The 18,993-nt window shown below is 35.2% G+C and overlaps 1 protein-coding gene across 21 annotated transcripts in view; it reads left to right on the top strand.

Moving 5' to 3' along the window:
* DLG2 (discs large MAGUK scaffold protein 2) overlaps nucleotides 1-18,993 on the top strand; it is a 2,173,778-nt gene that overhangs the window by 1,635,009 nt on the left and 519,776 nt on the right. For all 21 annotated transcript variants that reach the window (XR_008511650.1, XM_024254994.3, XM_024254993.3 and 18 more), the window contains one exon: nucleotides 13,368-13,504. Coding sequence is in view for 20 of the 21 variants with exons in the window: in XM_024254994.3 (XP_024110762.1) it covers nucleotides 13,368-13,504 (137 nt within the window). In the remaining variant the exon portion in view is untranslated. The remainder of the gene's footprint in view (nucleotides 1-13,367; nucleotides 13,505-18,993) is intronic.

Below are 18,993 nucleotides of genomic sequence, written 5' to 3'. Positions count from 1 at the left end.
ATTTGTCTTTAATCCCTTTTGATTTGATTTTTGTATATGGCAATAGTTAGGGGTCTAGTTTCATTCTTCTGCCTATGGATATCCAGTTTTCCCAGCACCATTTATTGAAGAGACAATCTTTTCACCAGTGTATGTTTTGGTACCTTTGTCAAAAATGAGTTGATTCTAGATGTATAGATTTGTTTCTGGGCTCTCTATTCTGTTACCTTCGTCTATGTGTCTGTTTTTATGCCAGTATCATGCTGTTTTGGTTACTATAGCTCTGTAGCATAATTTGAAGTCAGGGAATGTGATTCTTCCAGTTTTGTTCTTTTTTTCTTAGGATAACTTGATGTATTTTTTAAACAACAGCAAGCATTAACAAGGAAAATGGAGGGAGACCAAATCTGATCAAGTCATTTTCATGGTTAAGATTTTTCGAAGTCTCCCTCCTCATTGCCACTCATATAAGGTTTAAACTTTTTAACATGGCACTTCTGGAGCCTCATGAGCCTCTATTTCTACATGTAGACTTGCGCTTGACTGTCATTATCTCCTGGAAGTTCAGAAGTTTTGCATGACACAACTTGTCTTTTTTCATTTTTTCCAATGTACTAACATATGCTGTTTATTTATAATTCTTTCCACATTGGTCTGTGAAATTCTTGGCAATAGGAACTGTGTTCTGTTCATATTTTTGTTTCCCAGTGCCAGTGTTATGAGTTGAATTGTGTCCCTGAATTGTGTTGATGTCTTAACCCCCAGTTCCTGTGTATATGACCTTATTTGGAACTAAGGTCTTTGCTAATGGTCAAGTTAAGATGAGGTTGTAATGGTAGCCTCTATTCCAATTGGCAAGTGTTTTTACAAAAATAAAATAAATGGACACAGAAACAGACATGCACATAGGGAGAATTCATGTAAAGATGAAAACTGAGATTGGGATGATGCATCTACAAGATAAGGAATGCCAAATATTGCCAGCAAATCACCAGAATCCAGAAGAGGGGCATGGAATAGATTTACTCTTATAGCTTTCAGGAGGACTCAACCCTGCTAATGCCTTGATCTTGGTCTTCTAGCCTGCAGAACTTTGAGATAGTAAATTTCTGTTAGTTACGACACTTAATTTTTAGTACTTTGTTATTGCAGCCCTAGGAAACTAAGATAGCCTGGAATTGAGTGTTGTTTTAATGAATGATGAAGTAGCTCACTACATTATTTTACCCCGATCCCTTTCTTGCATGGTTTGTTAAAGTATGTTTATGGAAAAAAGATCCAGTGATCTTTATTTAGTTCAGTAATTCATTTTAAAAACTAGCTTTGAAGCTGGGTACAGTGGTGCTCACCTATAGTCCCAGCTACTTGGGAGGCTGAGGTTGGGGGAATCCCTTCACCTCAGAAGTTTAAGTCCAGCCTGGACAACATAGCATAGACCCCTGTCTTTTAAAATAAAAATAAAAAATTAGTTTTCAAGTACCTACTTTTTTCATAAAACCCCTGGGCATACAAAATAAAAGGGTTATTTTCCCCTCCACCTTCAAAGTGGTAACTATCCAACGTGGGGGAATCAGATATTCCTACAACATGTTTGTGCATATCACAGCAGTTATTTATGGCAGCTACCTATTGTGATTAGTTGGTGTTCATTTCATACCAGCTGTTAAATGTTCTAAATATCGACCCTTCCTATAAATAACTATATTCTAATTCTATGTAGAAAATGATGTATCATTAAAAATGAGATAAAGACAGATAAACCATTAGATGTAGTCAGTGGAGAGAGAGAGTACTTTTAAGTTAAAGGAGTGTTGATTAGGAGGAAGAACTTTTCAGAGGAGATGTTACTGAATATAGGCCTTTGTGATTGGAAATTTTTCAAGATCCACCCAGTTACCCTTCAGATATTTCAACTTGCTTTCTCCAGCAACAACCCTGCCAGTGGGACATCCTCATCAAACTTCAACATGTGAGATGATTTTTACATCTTTTAAATAATCTGCATAACTTTCGTGGCTTTGTGTGCTGGAATCTGTATACTTCCAAGACAGTGTAGACAGTATTCAGAGGTCAGTGTTTAATGACCTTGGTTTGCATGGCAGCAAGAATTAACTTGGAAAAACTGCCCAGACAGATGTGCTTGATAGCTCGAGGCTGTGCCTATAATTTGGTTATATTTTAATGATGGAAGCTTGGAAGATATTCCATTTCAAGTATAATGAAGTAGTCCATAAACAAGTAGGACAGCATCTAATCACATTCTATCATACAGCCCCATAAGCAGTCAACCTGTGGTTTGACTATTTGATCTTTAAGGATGAAAACAATTTGGTCAATGATAGTTCTTTGAGTAAATAAATGTTACTGTGTCGGTCATTGGTCATTTTTAGTGTTCCGTTAGGGAAGAGACTGACATACTCTTCATTAATTCTTCACCAGTGAATATAGTAGTTGGCACGTTAAAAATGCTCAATATGTACTTTTTCCCCCTTGAGCTAAAGCAATCAACTAAAGCATACATATCTTTCTTAATGTGGGATGCTTGACATTTGAAAGTATACCTATGAGATGTGACCATTTGGTCTTTGAACAATTCTGTCTTTCTTTCTGCAAATATTTATTGAACAATTACTATATGTCAGCACTGTGCTAACATAGTCTATTTTGTGCAACCCCTACTTTCTAGGATCATATAATTTTGTTAAAAAGGAAAGATCAGTGCACATAAGAGTTTAATATGTAAGGCAATTCAATCTAACTGCCTATATTTTCCATGCTTATGTCTAGCCTTCTGAGAATTACTGGAGGAAAAAAACCTAGAACAGTGCTATGATTAATCTACAGTCTCCAAACCCTCACTAGACAATCAACACAGCTCTTTGCCATTTTATGCAATTCTCTAAGCAATTATATCTTCCATTTTCCCTAATAGCTATTCCAACACATCTGCGCTTTCTTCATTCTCTGACCTCACTACTTCCCTCATTCTTGGTTGATGATCATGCTTTCTTGTTACCAGAGTAAATGGAAGATGAGAACTTCTTTAGCATCCTGTTATTATCCTACAATCTTAGCATTCATCTCCACTGTCCTTTCCTCCTTTTCTAATTCAGTGGAGGGAGTGACCTCTTATCCTCATTTATTCACTTATTGGATACTTGGATACTTCTTGATATCCAAGTATCAAGGGCTGAATGTACATTAATGGTTCTACAGTCATGGTTCTTTTCCTCGTGGAGACTGCACTCTGCCTAAAACTACTTATTACTTTCACCTAAACATTTTTGAGTTTCTCAACTAAGCCATGTTATCTCTCAATGCTGGGTCTTTGAGTATATGTTTCCCTCTGCAGGGATGATCTCTCCCCACTCCCTTATTTTCTTTGTTCATTGTTATCTTCCAGGTCTCAGATTGCATATAATGACCTGCAGTTATTCTTCTCTGACACTACCCCCTCTAGCCCAAGGTAGGCCGCCCACCTATATGCTCCCATAGCCACTATTCCTCTCACAGCAGCACTTACCACACGGCATTTTCATGATTTTTATACTTGTCCTATTCTGTAGTAGAAAATAAGCTGCATGAGGACAAGAACACTAGATCTCTAATTCATTGATGTAACAACAATATTTAGGCTGCTACTTGACACATAAGTAGTCATCAGTAAGTGTTTAATGAGTTAAATAGAGGAAGAAAGGCTGGCACAGGTTAGTTCTACTGGAGTACAACTTAGAAATGCAAGAGTTTCTTCCACACTTCTTCCCTAGCTTTTAGTGGTTGCTTACAATATTTGATGTTCCTTGGCTTACAGATTCATCATTCTAATCGCTGTGTCACTTACCACAAAAATTCCTCCCTGTGTATTTTTTATTTCTGTGTCCAAATTTCCTCTTCTTATAAGGGCACCAATCATTGGACCCTAATCCTACCCTGATCCAATATAACCTCATCTTCTTAAGTCACGTCTGCAAAGAACTTCTTTCTAAATAAGGTTAATTACATTCACAGGTACCAGGAGTTAGAACTTCAGCACATCTTTCTGGGGGACATAATTCAACCTATAACAGACGCCATGTGAGTAGATTGTGGTGTATGGGGCCAGATGGATGGGATTAAGGATGGTTTGTAATATAGAAACAGAGGTAGCACTACAGATAAGTGTCTAAAAACATCAGTTATTATGGTAAGGAGGCTGTGGCAGGTTGAAGAGATCTTTTCAGGACAGGACAGAGGAATGGCCAAATCCATAAAAGAAGAAAAGCACTGAGGCTAAGGAACTGAATACTCTAGAGAGAGAGAGAGAAAAAAAAAAAAAAAAGAAAGAAGTAAAGCCCTAAAGTGGAGGGGAAGATTTCATTTTACAAAAGAGAAATAATGTTTCTTCCTTTGAACAAAGGGAAAGCAGAAAGGATAGGTATAGAAATGTGAATTTTTCAGAATAAAATAGGTATTAAAGCAATGTGCTAAAGGTATGAATGGCTATTACAAGATATGTAGTAGGAGAAAAAGTTTTGGGCTGTGGCTATAGTAAGTTAATTGGGTGATCTGTGAGCAGTTCTTCAAGCAGGATTGAAGATGCTTTGTCAGTGCCTTAGAAATTTTAAACAGAATCACTTCTTTCAACCTCAAATTTTGTCTTTAGAATCCAGAGAATATCCAAAGAGTAAGAAGATAATGCTTTGGCTTTCAATTAACCGTATTGGCAGTCGCCAGAGTGATTAACTACTCTCTCAAATTAAAATAAAAGATACTTTTTTTGGTATTTGTTAAAGCAAAATTTTCTTTCTAAAAAGGAAGAGATGTCAAGTAGTCTCTTATCAGTGTAGACCAGTTCCTACAGGGAAGGGTTTTTTTGTTGTTTTTTAACTGAAACGTATGCACATTCATAAGTTAAGTTGCCTGTGAGGGTGGGTGTTTTCTCAGACAGGGCCAGCAGGTTTCAAGATACATTCTGTGTTTCCTTTAATAAAACCATGTAGACAGAATGTGCAGACAACTACTAGTGCTTTCTGTAAAGCAGTAAACGCCTTACCTAGCAGATCCTAAATAAACTCTGACAGGACCAGTATGCTTAACAATTTTGAATTGTTTAGAGGTGCCCCAGAGCCCTCTCCTAAGAAAGTCACATGAAATAAAGTTGAACCAACTCATTAAATGATTATAAGACATCGTGGGGCTTAGTTCTCTACACCCACAAAGAATATTCGGGTACATTGTAATCATATGACTTTTCAAAGCATTTGAGTGTTTATTCTGAGCTTCAGCACAGTATCAATCTTTGCTGCCAAGCTTCTGCTTCAGGCCCCACCTCTCACTGACACCTCCTACTCAGCGTAGGTGGGCAGCAAGGGAAAAGAGTGAACCATGATCCGTTCATGGTGTTCTCTTTTTACCGGATGGGAAAAAGATTTTGTGTGGAAAAACTTTCAGTTAAAGGCTTTAATCAGGTTCAGACTTTCCTGTGCTTATGCCTGCATTTCTTATGTTGACATGAGAAATCACTGCTTGGAGATATGCAAGAAAATTGGAAAGATGAACCCAGCTTTGTATAATTGATGTAATCCTGAAATTCTGTATGTGCGTCAAGTGATTGCCAAACAGGTCATTTTTAATGACTTGAGCAATTAGGTGTTTAAATTTGGCATGCCTTTTTCTCTTACTAGAGTACTGAAATATTCACTGATTTTCCTTTTGTGAAATGATTACTTACATTTTTCTGTTTCAGCTTTGTTTGTGACCCACATGCGGTAATGTTTAGTCTTATTCTTAATAGCCCAACATTCCACAGTAGATGGTGTTATAATCAGTGTTTTGGGGTGAGAACTACCAACTCTGTTCACTGACTTTATTTTATAATGGACTAGTTTGTCATCATGTGATGGTCCAGAGCTATTTCTTTTTCATGGACACTTCTTTTCAAAATGGTAACCAATTTTCTTTAGTTGTTACAAAACTGTCGCTTCCCCGAAATCAGTATTTTGGCCATTTTCAGTGTTCCTTACCCAAATCTTCATCCAATTTGAGTCAGGAACCTATTGTATTCATTTCAGTAGGGACTACCCTGTCTTACTGTATCATAAATACATGGTTTGATTGCCAGGCATTTTTGCTTCAATTTTCAGATCAGTAAAGTCGGACTTTATTAGCCCTGTGGGACATAAGTCAGGACAGTTGACTCTTTAGTCATTTATCCAGCCTGGAATCCGAAGACATGTTGGTTTTAAATGTGCATTTTCTTTTATCAGTTCTAACTTCACCTATCTAGACGCAGTCCAAATGCTAAACTTCTGTTAATTATTCTCCTTCTCCTCTAAGAATTAAGTCATGCTTCACTCACATAATGCTAGTAGCAATATAGAACTCATCCAAACCAGTTAGATTATGCCAAAGTGTTGGTGTCATGTTTTCCCAACAGCCTGACAGTTTATTGAGAGCACTTTATCAAGTATCTATTATTGCCAGATAATAGATACACTTACTCCTTTATTACAAAGAAATGGAAACTCAAATTTGCACAGTTATAAGACGAAAGAATGAGAAAGTGAAGCTGCCTCTGCTGTTGTCCCATTGCCTGCTCAGTGCTTACCATAAACCCTATACAGGTTGAGGATGGAGAGCTCATCAAAGTTTGCCTGAGGCAATGTGATGCCTTATACAGTTACTGACTGCAGCTACCACGGCTCACTGTTTCTGCCCCTTGCTAATTTCATCTTTAAGGGGGGACTTTCTCAGAGACATGGGACTTTCCTTGTCCTCTTATATTCATTTGTTTATTCATTCTTTCACTTAATACAGATTTATGAGGCAAGTATGTACCTGGTTTTGTTCTACTTGCATAGTACAAAATAGACCAAAAAACCATGTCATCACAGAGCTTATGTTTTCACCAAGGAGACAGAACATAAAAAACATATAAACAAAATATGTAGATGACTTGTATAGTATATTACAAGGTAATAAGTGCTAAGGGAAAATGGAAACTAGAGCAGGATAAGGAAAAAAAGTATATAGTCAGGGGACAGCATTAAATAGGGAGCTTAGGTTCCAGCTCCTACAGAAATTGAGACTTGAATAAAGCCCTGAAAGAAGCATATTCCATGTGGCAGAACAGCTGTAGCAAAGACCCTAAATTGACAGTCTATGACTATGTCTGAGTACTCTAGAAATATCAAGGCTGTAGGAATACAGCTAACAAGAGAAGTGAGGGACCTCTTCAAGACCTACAAACCATTGCTCAAGGAAATCAGAGATGACACAAACAAATGGAAAAACATTCCATGCTCATGGATAGGAAGAATCAGTATCATGAAAATGGCCATACTGCCCAAAGTAATTTATACATTCAATGCTATTCCCATCAAACTACCATTGACATTCTTCACAAAACTAGAAGAAACTATTTTAAAATTCTTATGGAACCAGAAAAGAGCCTGCTAAGCAAAAAGAACAAAGCTGAAGGCATCCATAGCTAGCCATATGCAGAAAATTGAAGCTGGATCCCTTCCTTATACCTTGTACAAAAATTACCTCAAGATGAATTAAAGACAAGTTTAAAAGCCAAAACTATAATAAACCTAGAAGAAAATCTAAGAAATACCATTCAGGACATAGGCACAGGCAGGAATTCATAACAAAAATGCCAAAAGTAATTGCAACGAAAGCAAAAATTGACAAACGGGATTTAATTAAACTAAAGAGCTTCTGCTCAGCAAAATAAACTATCATCAGAGTTCCAGACAACCTACAGAATGGGAGAAAAATTGTGTAATCTATTCATCTGACAAAGGTCTGATGTCCAGAGTCTACAAGGAACTTAAACAAATTTACAAGAAAAAAACAAACAACCCCATTAAAAAGTGCACAAAGAACATAAACACACTTCTCAAAAGAAGACACCCATGCTGCCAACAAACATATGAAAAAAAGCTCAACATCACTAATCATTAGAGAAATGCAAATCAAGACCACAATGAGATATCACCTCACACCAGAGAGATGGGTATTACTAAAAAGTCAAAAAAACAACAGGTACTGGTGAGGTTGTGGAGAAAAAGGAATGCTTTTACACCATTGATGGGAATATAAATTTGTTCAACCATTGTGGAAGAGAGTGTGGCAATTCCTCAAAGACCTAGAGGAAAAAAATTCAACCTAACAATCCCATCACTGGGTATATATCCAAAGGCACATAAATCATTCTATTATAAAGATAAATACACATGTATTTTCATTGCAACACTATTCCCAATAGCAAAGACATGGAATCAACCTAAATGCCAATCAATGATAGACTGGATGTAGAAAATGTGGTTCATATACACCATGAAATACTATGTAGCCATAAAAAGGAATGAGATCATGTCCTCTACAGGGACATGGATGGAGCTGGAAGCCATCATTCTCAGCAAAGTAACACAGGAACAGAAAACCAAACACCACATGTTCTCACTTATAAGTGGGAGCTGAATGATGAGAACACATAGACACATGGAGGAAAACAACACACACTGGGGCTTGTCAAGGGGAGGGAAGCAGGGAAGGAGAGCATCAGGAAGAATAGCTAATGGATGCTGGGCTTAATATCACATTGATGGGTTGATCTTTGCAGCAAGCTACCATGGCACACATTTACCAATGTGACAAACCTGGACATATTGCATATGTACCCCAGAACTTAAAATAAAAGTTAAAGGGAAAAAAATAAAAAGAAAAAAAGAAATATCAAGGAGGCAAGTGTGTTTTGAGTGGAATGAAGGAGGGAAAAATTAGCTAATGAAGGGAAGAGATGTGAGATTAATAACAGGGATGGGGGACAGGGGCATTAGTCATGGCATGCCTTAGCCAGTCTAGGTCTTATAAGGTAGAGAGCCTGCCCCTGCTTTGAGTCTATGCAAGAAACACCCAGGTGATTTGTGTTTGGTCTTATTGCTCAATGATCCTAGCCCACATTTGTCTTCATAGAATAGCTATCCAAAAATTGCTTGCATTATCTGGGTTTAGAACATTGCTTCAGACATGTTTCAACTACACTCACTCATATGAACTCACTTATGGGTCATTATTATTATAGTGTTTCTGGTCAATGGGTAAAAAATACAGTTAGATAAAAGAAATAGATCTTTCTAGTATTCAGCAGTGCAATAGGGTGGCTATAGTTAATAATGTATTGTGTATTTCAAAATAACTAAGAGTGGAATTAAAATGTTCCTAACACTAAGAAATGATAAATATTTAAGGTGATGGATATCCCAATTATCTTGATTTGATCATTACACATTGTGTACTTGTGTCAAATTATCATGTGCACCCTATTTACATATATTATGTATCCATAACAACTAAAAATTAAAAATGGAAACAAAAATTCTTTACATTTACTTTGGCCATGCTCAATAGCAGCAGGTAATACAATGCACAGTATGTACTCAGGAGATGCTTATTGAAAGAATGGATGTGTGAATGAATAAATGAATGAGGATAGGTGCAATCTTATAGCACAGATAGATATTTCCACCTGTAAATAAACATAAATTCTCAATGTAGACGTAAAGTACAGATTTATTTATCATCTGAATTGAATATTTAGAATATGTTTAAGTGTTAAATAAGTTTTAATTGTTTTTAAACGCATGCATGTTACGTCAAAGGAAAGGAAATTGGAAAAATTACTAGTTGTGTACATTCAGAAACATGCTCTGGCTCTGAGAGGAACATTTACTAAAAATACCTTGCTTCACCTTGAACACTCACTAGTTAAAAAGAAGTACATAAACCTAATCTCAAGAAAAAATGTTACTCGATTTTTATCTATCTATCTATCTGTCTATCTGTCTATCTGTAGTATCCATAGTGATTTCACTGTCTTTGTGCAGTCTTCAACTTCAAATGTCAACTATATACTTGCTGTGTTTGTTGAACTTAACCGTTTTTATGGTGGTAATTTATTTCTACAGCTCTTCTTGTAGCTAAGACCGTGGTATTTACTGCTGGCATAGTGGATGTAAATTGGAGTCTCTGAATTTGTTTTAACCTTCTCTTCTCAGAGTTTGGAATAACCTCTGTACTTTTATAAATGTGGTAGATTGATCTTAGCATGTGGCTAAGAAACTTTTGTAAATATATTTTTTAAAACTTCCCTATTTTCATATGTAATAAAGTAACAGTTTTGGGAAACATCAGCTGATATGTATTTTAAATTTTATAGGAAAAGCCAATTTGGGGTGTTTTACTCTTTGGTCATCATTTGCTTAATAAACAAATTGTAAATCTGAGGCAAATAAATATATTCATGGTTGCATGGGGTGGCAAAGCATCAATAAAAATAATTACTCACATCACAAGGAAATTAGATAACACTTGCTTTAATTGCCCTATCAATTTAAATCAATTTTCCATTTATTTTTAACAACCATTATGGTTAATTTAACGATCACTGCATTTCAAATATAATTCCAGAGATGTTGCTTTATAATTTACTATGCCATCATTTTTCAATTAACTATTTATGCTATCTTAAGAGTGCATGACCTTACCCAATATTTATTCAATAAAAGTATAGTGAAGTAGAGTTAATATTTTTAAGTATTTTTTTATTATTGCTGTATAAAATGCCAAATATTTTAATGATAGCTTTATTATTTTACTAGGTGTGTGGTTTTTCTAAAAAAGTCTTAAGCCAAGTAAGCTATAGAAATTATGTCTTTAGTCAAAAGGCCTTTTTGATCAATATCTATCTTCTTGAGTAATTTGCATGTTAATTATCTTATGATTGTAAAATGCAGTGAAAATGTATGCTGCAAGTTTTGTACTGAATGAGCATTCAAACATATCCTGAAAGGGATTTTTAAAAATTCTTATACATTTAAAGAGTCTATTAATTATTCCTTTAAAATGATCTCATAATAACTTTTTAAAATACATTCATGTGTCATTTAACAATGGGCATGCCTTCTGAGAAATACATAATTAGAAAATGTCATCATTGTTATGGGAACATAATAGAGCGTACTTAGCAAACTGAAATAGAATAGACTACTACAAACCTAGACTATATAGTATAGCCTGTTGTTCCTTGGATACAAACCTGTATACCATGTTACTATACTGCGTACTGTAGGCAATTGAAAAAGGATAACTATTTGTGTAACTTAACGTATCTAAACATAGAAAAAGTACAGTAAAAAATAAAAGATAAACAATGGTACATCTGTACAGGGCATGTAGCATGAGTGGAACCTATAGGACTGGAAATTGCTCTGGGTAAATCAGTGAATGAGTAATGAGTGAATGTGAAGTCCTAGTACATTATTGTACACTACTGTAGACTTGAAGAACACTGTACACTTAGGCTAGACTAAATTTATTTTTAAAAAGCTTCAATAATTAACCTTAGCTTACTGTAACTTTTTTACTTTATAAACTTTTAACTTTTTGACTCTTTTGTAATAACACTTAGCTTAAAACAAACATATTGTACAGCTATACAAAGTATTTTCTTTTTTCTATTCTTATTCTATAAGCTTTTCTTTTTTTGTTTTTTTTTTTTTACATGTTAAACTTTTTGTGAAAAATGAAGACACAAACACACACATTAGCCTAGGCCTACCCAGGGTCAGGATCATCAGTATCATTGTCTTCTACCTTCACATCTTGTCCAACTGGAAGATGTTCAGAAGCAATAACATGTAAAAAGTTACAGCATGGATCTGTCATCTCCTGTAATAATAATGCCTTCTTGTAGGATACCTCCTGAAAGAGCTGCTTGAGGCTTTTCTACAATTAACATTTTTTTTAATGAGGAGAGGGGTACACTCAAATATAACAATAAAAAGCATAGTGTAGTAAATATATAAACCAGGAACATAGTTATTTATTATCATTATTAAGTATTATTTATTGTTTGCAATTGTATATGCTATACTTTTATATATGTGACTAGAAGTACAGTAGGTTCATTTACACCGCATCACCACAAACACATGAGTAATCATTATGCTATGATGTCACAATGACTATGATGTCACTTGGCAATAGCCATTTCTCAGCTCCATTATAATCTTTTGGGCCCATCATCATATGTGTAATCTATCACTGATCAAAACATTGTTATGCAGTGCATGACTGTCCTCTATTCTTGTTATTGCTTCATAGTTTAATATAAGTTAAAATTGTATAAGCCATAGTACAGTGAAAATCATCTCTTAAAAGAAACAATCGCCATGTTTAAAATGATTTGATATTCTGCCATGTTATAAAATAATATAGCCTAAGTATACATTTTAAAGTTTTTGGCCGGACGTGGTGGCTCATGCCTATAATCCCAGCACTTTGGGAGGCCGAGGTAGGTAGATCACCTGAGGTCAGGAGTTCAAGACCAGCCTGGCCAAAATTTTTAGTGTCTACTAAAAATTTAAAAAAGTAGTCAGACATGGTGGCATGTGCCTGTTATCCCAGCTACTCAGGAGGCTGAGGCAGGAGAACTGCTTGAAGCTGGGAGGCAGAGGTTGCAGTGAGCCGAGATCATACCACTGCACTCCACCCAGCCTGGGCGACAGAGTGAGACTGTCTCAAAAAATAAATTAATAAATAAATTAATTAATTTTTAACATTCTTTTTATTTATTTTCTAATAGAATATTTTTAAGGAATTTTTTTAAATTTTTTAGACTGTATACTGGAATAATTCACTTTTTTGTGTGACCAGCCTCACAATCAGTTAATCAGTTAATAACAACAAATGCTAGGAAATATAAAATATGACAAGGTGGCAAGAGAAGAAAACATGAAAGGCAAGCATCTAGCTTCTTTTCCTTATCTTCTCTCTGAAATTATTACATATATATAAGCGGTGTAACTTATTCATGGCTCTTGCCTCAGAATTTGTGCAATTTTTGAACAATTCTATTTTTCATCTTGATATATCAAGAGTATCCAAATCTCTACCCAAGTGATTGGCAGTACTTCTGTTCTCTATGCTAGAGTAACAACAGCAATGAAGATGAGCCCATAGACTCAACAATGAGCAGGACTATACTTGTCTTTTTCCTGGCTCACCTAGGATTCCTCCACACCCTTCACCTGATCCCTGCTCTGGCCAGTTACCCTTATAAACAGGATAGCTGAGGAACAGCAGTTAGGCATACAGTCTGGAAATAGAACAAAACTACTCACATGGGGTTGACTTCAAAATCTTTGCCTCATTTGCATTAACAATTCTTCAAATATTTAAATAACAAACTAGATTGAAATACAATTTTTAGTGTTATTTATTGCTGTTACAATAAGTTGAGGATTCATTTTTAAAAACTGTTAAAATGTGGCTAACTGCATTTTCTAAAAACAACTACAACAACAAAACACGGCTTTCCGTTTTCTGTTCCTTTCTTACAGGTTTAGGCTTCAGTATTGCAGGAGGTGTGGGGAACCAACACATTCCTGGAGACAACAGCATTTATGTAACTAAAATTATAGATGGAGGAGCTGCACAAAAAGATGGAAGGTTGCAAGTAGGAGATAGACTACTAATGGTGAGTGTGACTCCAGCAAAACTGTGTGTATATTTATAAAGCTCTTGTTTTCCAGTGTATGACTGTCTTTGTCAGTTCAGGCTGCCATCACAAAATACCACAGGGTGGGTGGCTTAAAACAGCAGAAATTTATTTTCTCACAATTCTGGAGACTACAAAGTCCAAGGTTCCAACCGATTAGGTTTCTGGTGAGGGCTTTCTTCCTGACTTGCAGGTGGCCACCTTCTCACTGTGTCCTCACATGGCCTTTCCTGGGTGTTTATGCAGAGAGAGATCTGTCTCTCTCTCTTCTTATAAGGCCACCTCTTATAGGCCCAGTCCTATTGGATTACAGTACCATATTTAACTCATCTAACCTTAATTATCTCCTATAGAGCCTATCCTCAAATACAGTCACAGGAAGGTTAGGGCTTCAACATATGAATTTGTGAGGGGTCCACAATTTAGAACTTGGATAAAAATTGAAAAGAAGAGACAGCAGATTTATGAGTAAGAGATTTCAAAAGTACATGTACAATGTATCTATTTTGTTGACATTTTCAAAACAAATCTAAATTTTCATTAATTTTCTTAGATACACATGGCATAGAGATTATCTGTTGTTCTTCCAACATAATGTGTCTCCTATTAGGGAGAGCAATTACTATTTATAGACTGTTGGAGAGATGGGTTTTGCATAACAACAGAAACAACACCCTGGCTTACTGATAAGCGTATATCCATGGTCCTTTGTGCAACCAGTATAGACACAGCTCCTGACTTCCAAGAATTTATAATCTGAGTTCTGCTACATGTGTAAATGGATCTCTTCCTTTCCTCCCCTTAGACAGGGTTATAGCTATTTCATTTGCCGGCTTCTCACATGCTTCAGAAGTCCTAGGCAGTGATTGACATTGACACACAGCCAGTCTTTCTGAACCACGGAGTTATATGATAACCTAAGCAAAATTAAGGCAATTATAAGCAACAAAGCATTTGGAACTGTGTTAATAAAACTGCCTTATGTCCATTTACTGTTGTATGCCAAAATCTACAGGATAATAATCGAATATTGTAAATTAATAGTAGGTAGCTCTCAAGTAAGATTAGTGTATCTGTCTAGTCACATGTCTACCTCTGTAAAACAGGACTTCTAATCTATGTCTGCAAGGAGCCATTATCTCCAACAATTTTGTGAGAAGTGTCTGGGGAGGATCAACCCCGAATCTCAACAGAAAATTAATTTTTATGACCTGTGCAAGTTTTGGAGGTCGAACCTCCAAATTTTATATTTATTTGCCTACTTCCCTCAGCTTTAGAGAGCTGTGTTTAATCGCAGTGGTCTAATTTCATAGTTGCCAATGACCTTTGTGTTCAATAAGCTTTGTGTTAGATAAGATCTTTGTAATAATCTTGATAGCTAACATTGACCTGGCATTTACTAAGTTCCATGTTCTTTTATAAAGGGCTTTTTTGTAATGTAACATATTTCTAACAGCAGTACATTTTATATAAGCAAAAAAGAATGGAGATGTAGACAGGTTTTCTGACTTGCCCATAGTCATATATTTAATAATGGACAAAACTGGGTTTCAAATTGAGGCAATCTGGCTAGTACCACTCATTACCATCAAGCTATACTGCCTCTTGTGCAACATGTTTTCATTAGTTTCCTTGAATTTGTCAGTCAGTTCTTTCCTTTCCTCCTTTATTCATTATTGTCATTCATTAATTACTTTTTTAATAAGTACATGCTGCCTACCTACTGTGTCTCAGGCAGTAGCTGCTATTCAGGAAGGAACTTTCTCAGGAGAAAACTGGATGGGCAAAAAATATACCATTAATGACTTCAGTCAAAGTTAAAGTTAAGAATTTTGGGCTGCTTTACCACCTGAAGCCACTACCACTTTCATTCTCAAGGAATTCTGAATTTTTGTTTGTTTGTTTGCTTGTTTGTTTTTGATCTAAAAGTTTGTTCTTATGATGTTGTTCTATCTTCTGGACAAGAAAGGTTGTCATTAAGGTATAAGACCTGAACAACTTCTCTCTGGAATATAAACTTTATTGCTTGAAATATTGTCTTGGGAATAGAATAAATTGTGATAACCATATTCTACATAGTGCTAAGTTGAAAAATGAAGAAGACCATTTTGTTCTCAAGTAATGACTGTCTTAGATAGTTACTGGTTTGACCTTTGACTTGTGGTTCCATAAGAGTTTGGTTGCAGGCAGCTCTTCTGGTATTTCTTCATCCGCTGCTATTGTACAATCATGGTAAATGCTATGTGCTTATTTCTTGAAGTTCTGTTTAAATTTTTTGTTTTGTTTCCAAATTAAAAAAAAAAACTTGCTCCAAATAATTCTGTCAAAGGATTTTCCAGGCACTACACTATTTTTTATTACCATTTTGTTGACATTCATTGTAGATATAATGATTTCGAAAATAGCTGTGATGTAATCCTTAATTGTTTTGAGTTTTAAAGCATAGTTTTTTTTTAAAGAACCTTCAACAGTAATAGGTCTCTCCTCTCTTATGTAAGGAAGACAGAATTAGTACTTCCAAGTTGAAACTGGAAATGAAAGAAAATGATTCATTTTATACTTCGCAAGCAAAATAACCCTGAAAAGGAGAATAAAGACAAAATCACTGAAGCCACCCTAAAAGACCAATTATTTTGCTTCAACCCAAAAATATTTATTAATGCTCTCCTTCTGTCATTCCTTTCTACCTCCTCTTCCCTTTACTACCCTACATTCATATTCTTTGTATCTTCCCCCTCTTCTACTCTCCTCCCACAAAGGAAGGACAAATGATTTAGATTCTATGATGTACCAGCTGTACCACACTCTACTTATTTTTCTCTAAATATGCTATTCTTTCTAAAGCAATTTGCACCACTTCCTTCTGTCACTTCCTAGGAAAAATTCCACCATATATTATTCACTCAGAGTTCTGTAAGTAAACTGGTCTAAAATAAAACTCCATTAATTTCTTTAGACTTTCATGGCTGAATACTCACAATTCAGGAAGTCTCCTAGCAACTGCCCTCTACTGAGAGCACAGTCATTTTTTAAAGATTTAGTAATGACAATAACTCTTTTAGTTTCTCAAGTAAAATAGCTATAATGTTGGGCACCACCTGAATCATACCATCCATATTGGGTACTTTTTCTCCCTGAAATTCTTCTTATATCTCAGAATTTAATGTATCTATCTTAAAGGTCATCTTTTATCAACTCTTGCTTGGTGCATCAGAAAAGCAAGCATGTGAAGCAGTCTCTGACCTCCACAGAACCCCCTTTAATGATGGATAATACCTCCCGAAAGTTATTTATTAGGTAATAAGTATCATTAAAATGTTTTCCTTAAAATTCTGTTAAAATATATTTTCCTGTAAATGTCCCCTTTATTCCTAGCTCTGTCCCTTGAAAACAAAAAGGTGAAGACTAATTCCTCTTCCACATATGTTTGAAAGAGCTATGTCTTTCCACTTCTCCACTTCTCAGTTTTTTAGGATGTTTTAGACCTTTTCTCTCTCTTCCAGTAAATTTTATCACATATTCATTTATCTTCCATAAATAGATTATACTTATTACAAAACTTCTTTAGATTCCTTACAATTTTATTTCCTACTTTAAAAATTCCACGTAATAGTATAGTATCTGACCTTTGCAAATATTCTACTTTAAGAAACAATTACTCTGTCTGTCACCTTTGCAATAAGCCTCTTGGTGTTTTAAATAAGATGACCATAATGTCAGACCACTCTGATGTTTAATAGGTCACCCAAATACATGGTATATGTTCTTTTTAGCAAAATAATATTTTTTAAAATTTCCTTGGTTACTTAGAATTTATTGTTCACTAGAATTTTGTTTTGTTTTTTAAAAGGTAAAGTGACAGTGACATCTGATTTTGTGGATTGTACCAGTGGTTTAGTGTTGTAGTCTCAGATGAAATAGATTCTCTTGGCCTTGAATTTCAGTGGTAGTCAGAGTCTAACAACATAACAGATTTTTAAATTCTTTCATATATTTTCACATATTGGCTTTATTAAGCCCTTCCAAGGTGATACATATAGCCCAATATATTAGAAAAGTGTTAACTTCTTCCCCTTTTTCTATATAAACCAGAAATGTTGAATCCAGGATAATTTGATTGTCTTCTCTGCAGGGATAGCATTAGTTATTAGTTGTCAAAGCCCCTTGGCACATTGTAATTTAAGGTTTAAAATCTTAGCCTCTTCTTTCCATAACCCCTGCTCAACATTTGAAGAAAAAATTGTCAGTGAGAGAACTTTTATACCTTTTACAGAGAATTAGTTCTTGTGTTTTCTTTCCTTAAAGGGAAGTAGTAAGTGACAGGAAAAGTAACAGAGACATTGAAGTCGAGCGGAAAGACACTGGACTCAGATGAGAAAGCTGGATTTCAGTCACAGGCACCTAGCACTGATTCTACCTAATCTGTCTTGAGCAAGTCACATCCAACTTTGGTCTTCTGTTTTGGCCTCTATACCATAGTAGCATTATATTAGATTGGTATTTCCAAAAGTATGCTTTAAAATATTGTTCTCTTTTCTGTGTCACATGAAGAGACTCTGTGACCAAATACGTTTGCTAAATTCTGCAACTTGTATCCCGATCCTCTTGAAGATTCTCAATGAATGTTAGCATATTAAAAATTCTGTGAAGTCCTGCCATCAAGTAAGTGATTTGATTTTGATTAACAAATCTGTTTTATCATGGAATCTTCTTCTTAGAGTAATACTTACAAAACACCTAAAACTAGTGTTTAGTGGATATACTCAGGATGTGCTATGTGTGAGCATCTCTTATTTTTACTTGAAAATAAATATCCTATAGTAAAGCCATGAAATACTTTTAGGAAATGTGAGTAGAAACAATGCAAGTTTCTGAATAAGTATTAGTTGTGATGACTGAAATTATTATTATTTTTGGTAAATTTACAAAATTGCCTGATTTCATCCAAGTATCAATAAGAAAATCAAATTGAAGACATTGCGAATATGTAGAAATTGTCTGAATAATGAATGGGATGTTAAAGCATATTCATTGGTTATACCAACCTTAGATATCTTAGAATCAAGACCTGTAACTCTCTGAGCATGTCTCTTTCCTTTCAACAACACATTGCTTTCATCTTGAAAAGATCTTTTGCCTGCAACACCTCATTTATTCTTAACCCCCGTCTTGGAGAGGTAGTTAGGACAGTCATTACTGTTATTCTTATTTTTCAGAAGGAAAGTTAGAACTCAGTTAGAACTTAGAAAAAGGTATTTCCAATATTACATAACTAGTAAATTGTGAAATTAGATTCAGACATAGATTTTGAGGTCCTGAAGTTAAATTCCTTTCACTGGTTTTGTCAACATCTCTGATTCTTGATTTTGGTTACACATTTGAATCTCAAGATAAGCTCTTGAACACTATGAATACCCAGTCCTCAGTCAACCCTGCATAATCATATCAGGATTTCTGGGGTAGGGATC

The sequence above is a fragment of the Pongo abelii genome, chromosome 9 (genome assembly GCF_028885655.2).
Source record: "Pongo abelii isolate AG06213 chromosome 9, NHGRI_mPonAbe1-v2.0_pri, whole genome shotgun sequence".
Lineage (NCBI taxonomy): Eukaryota > Metazoa > Chordata > Mammalia > Primates > Hominidae > Pongo > Pongo abelii.
The sequence above is the reverse complement of the archived record's forward strand: the minus strand, read 5'-3'. Positions and strand labels throughout refer to the sequence as shown.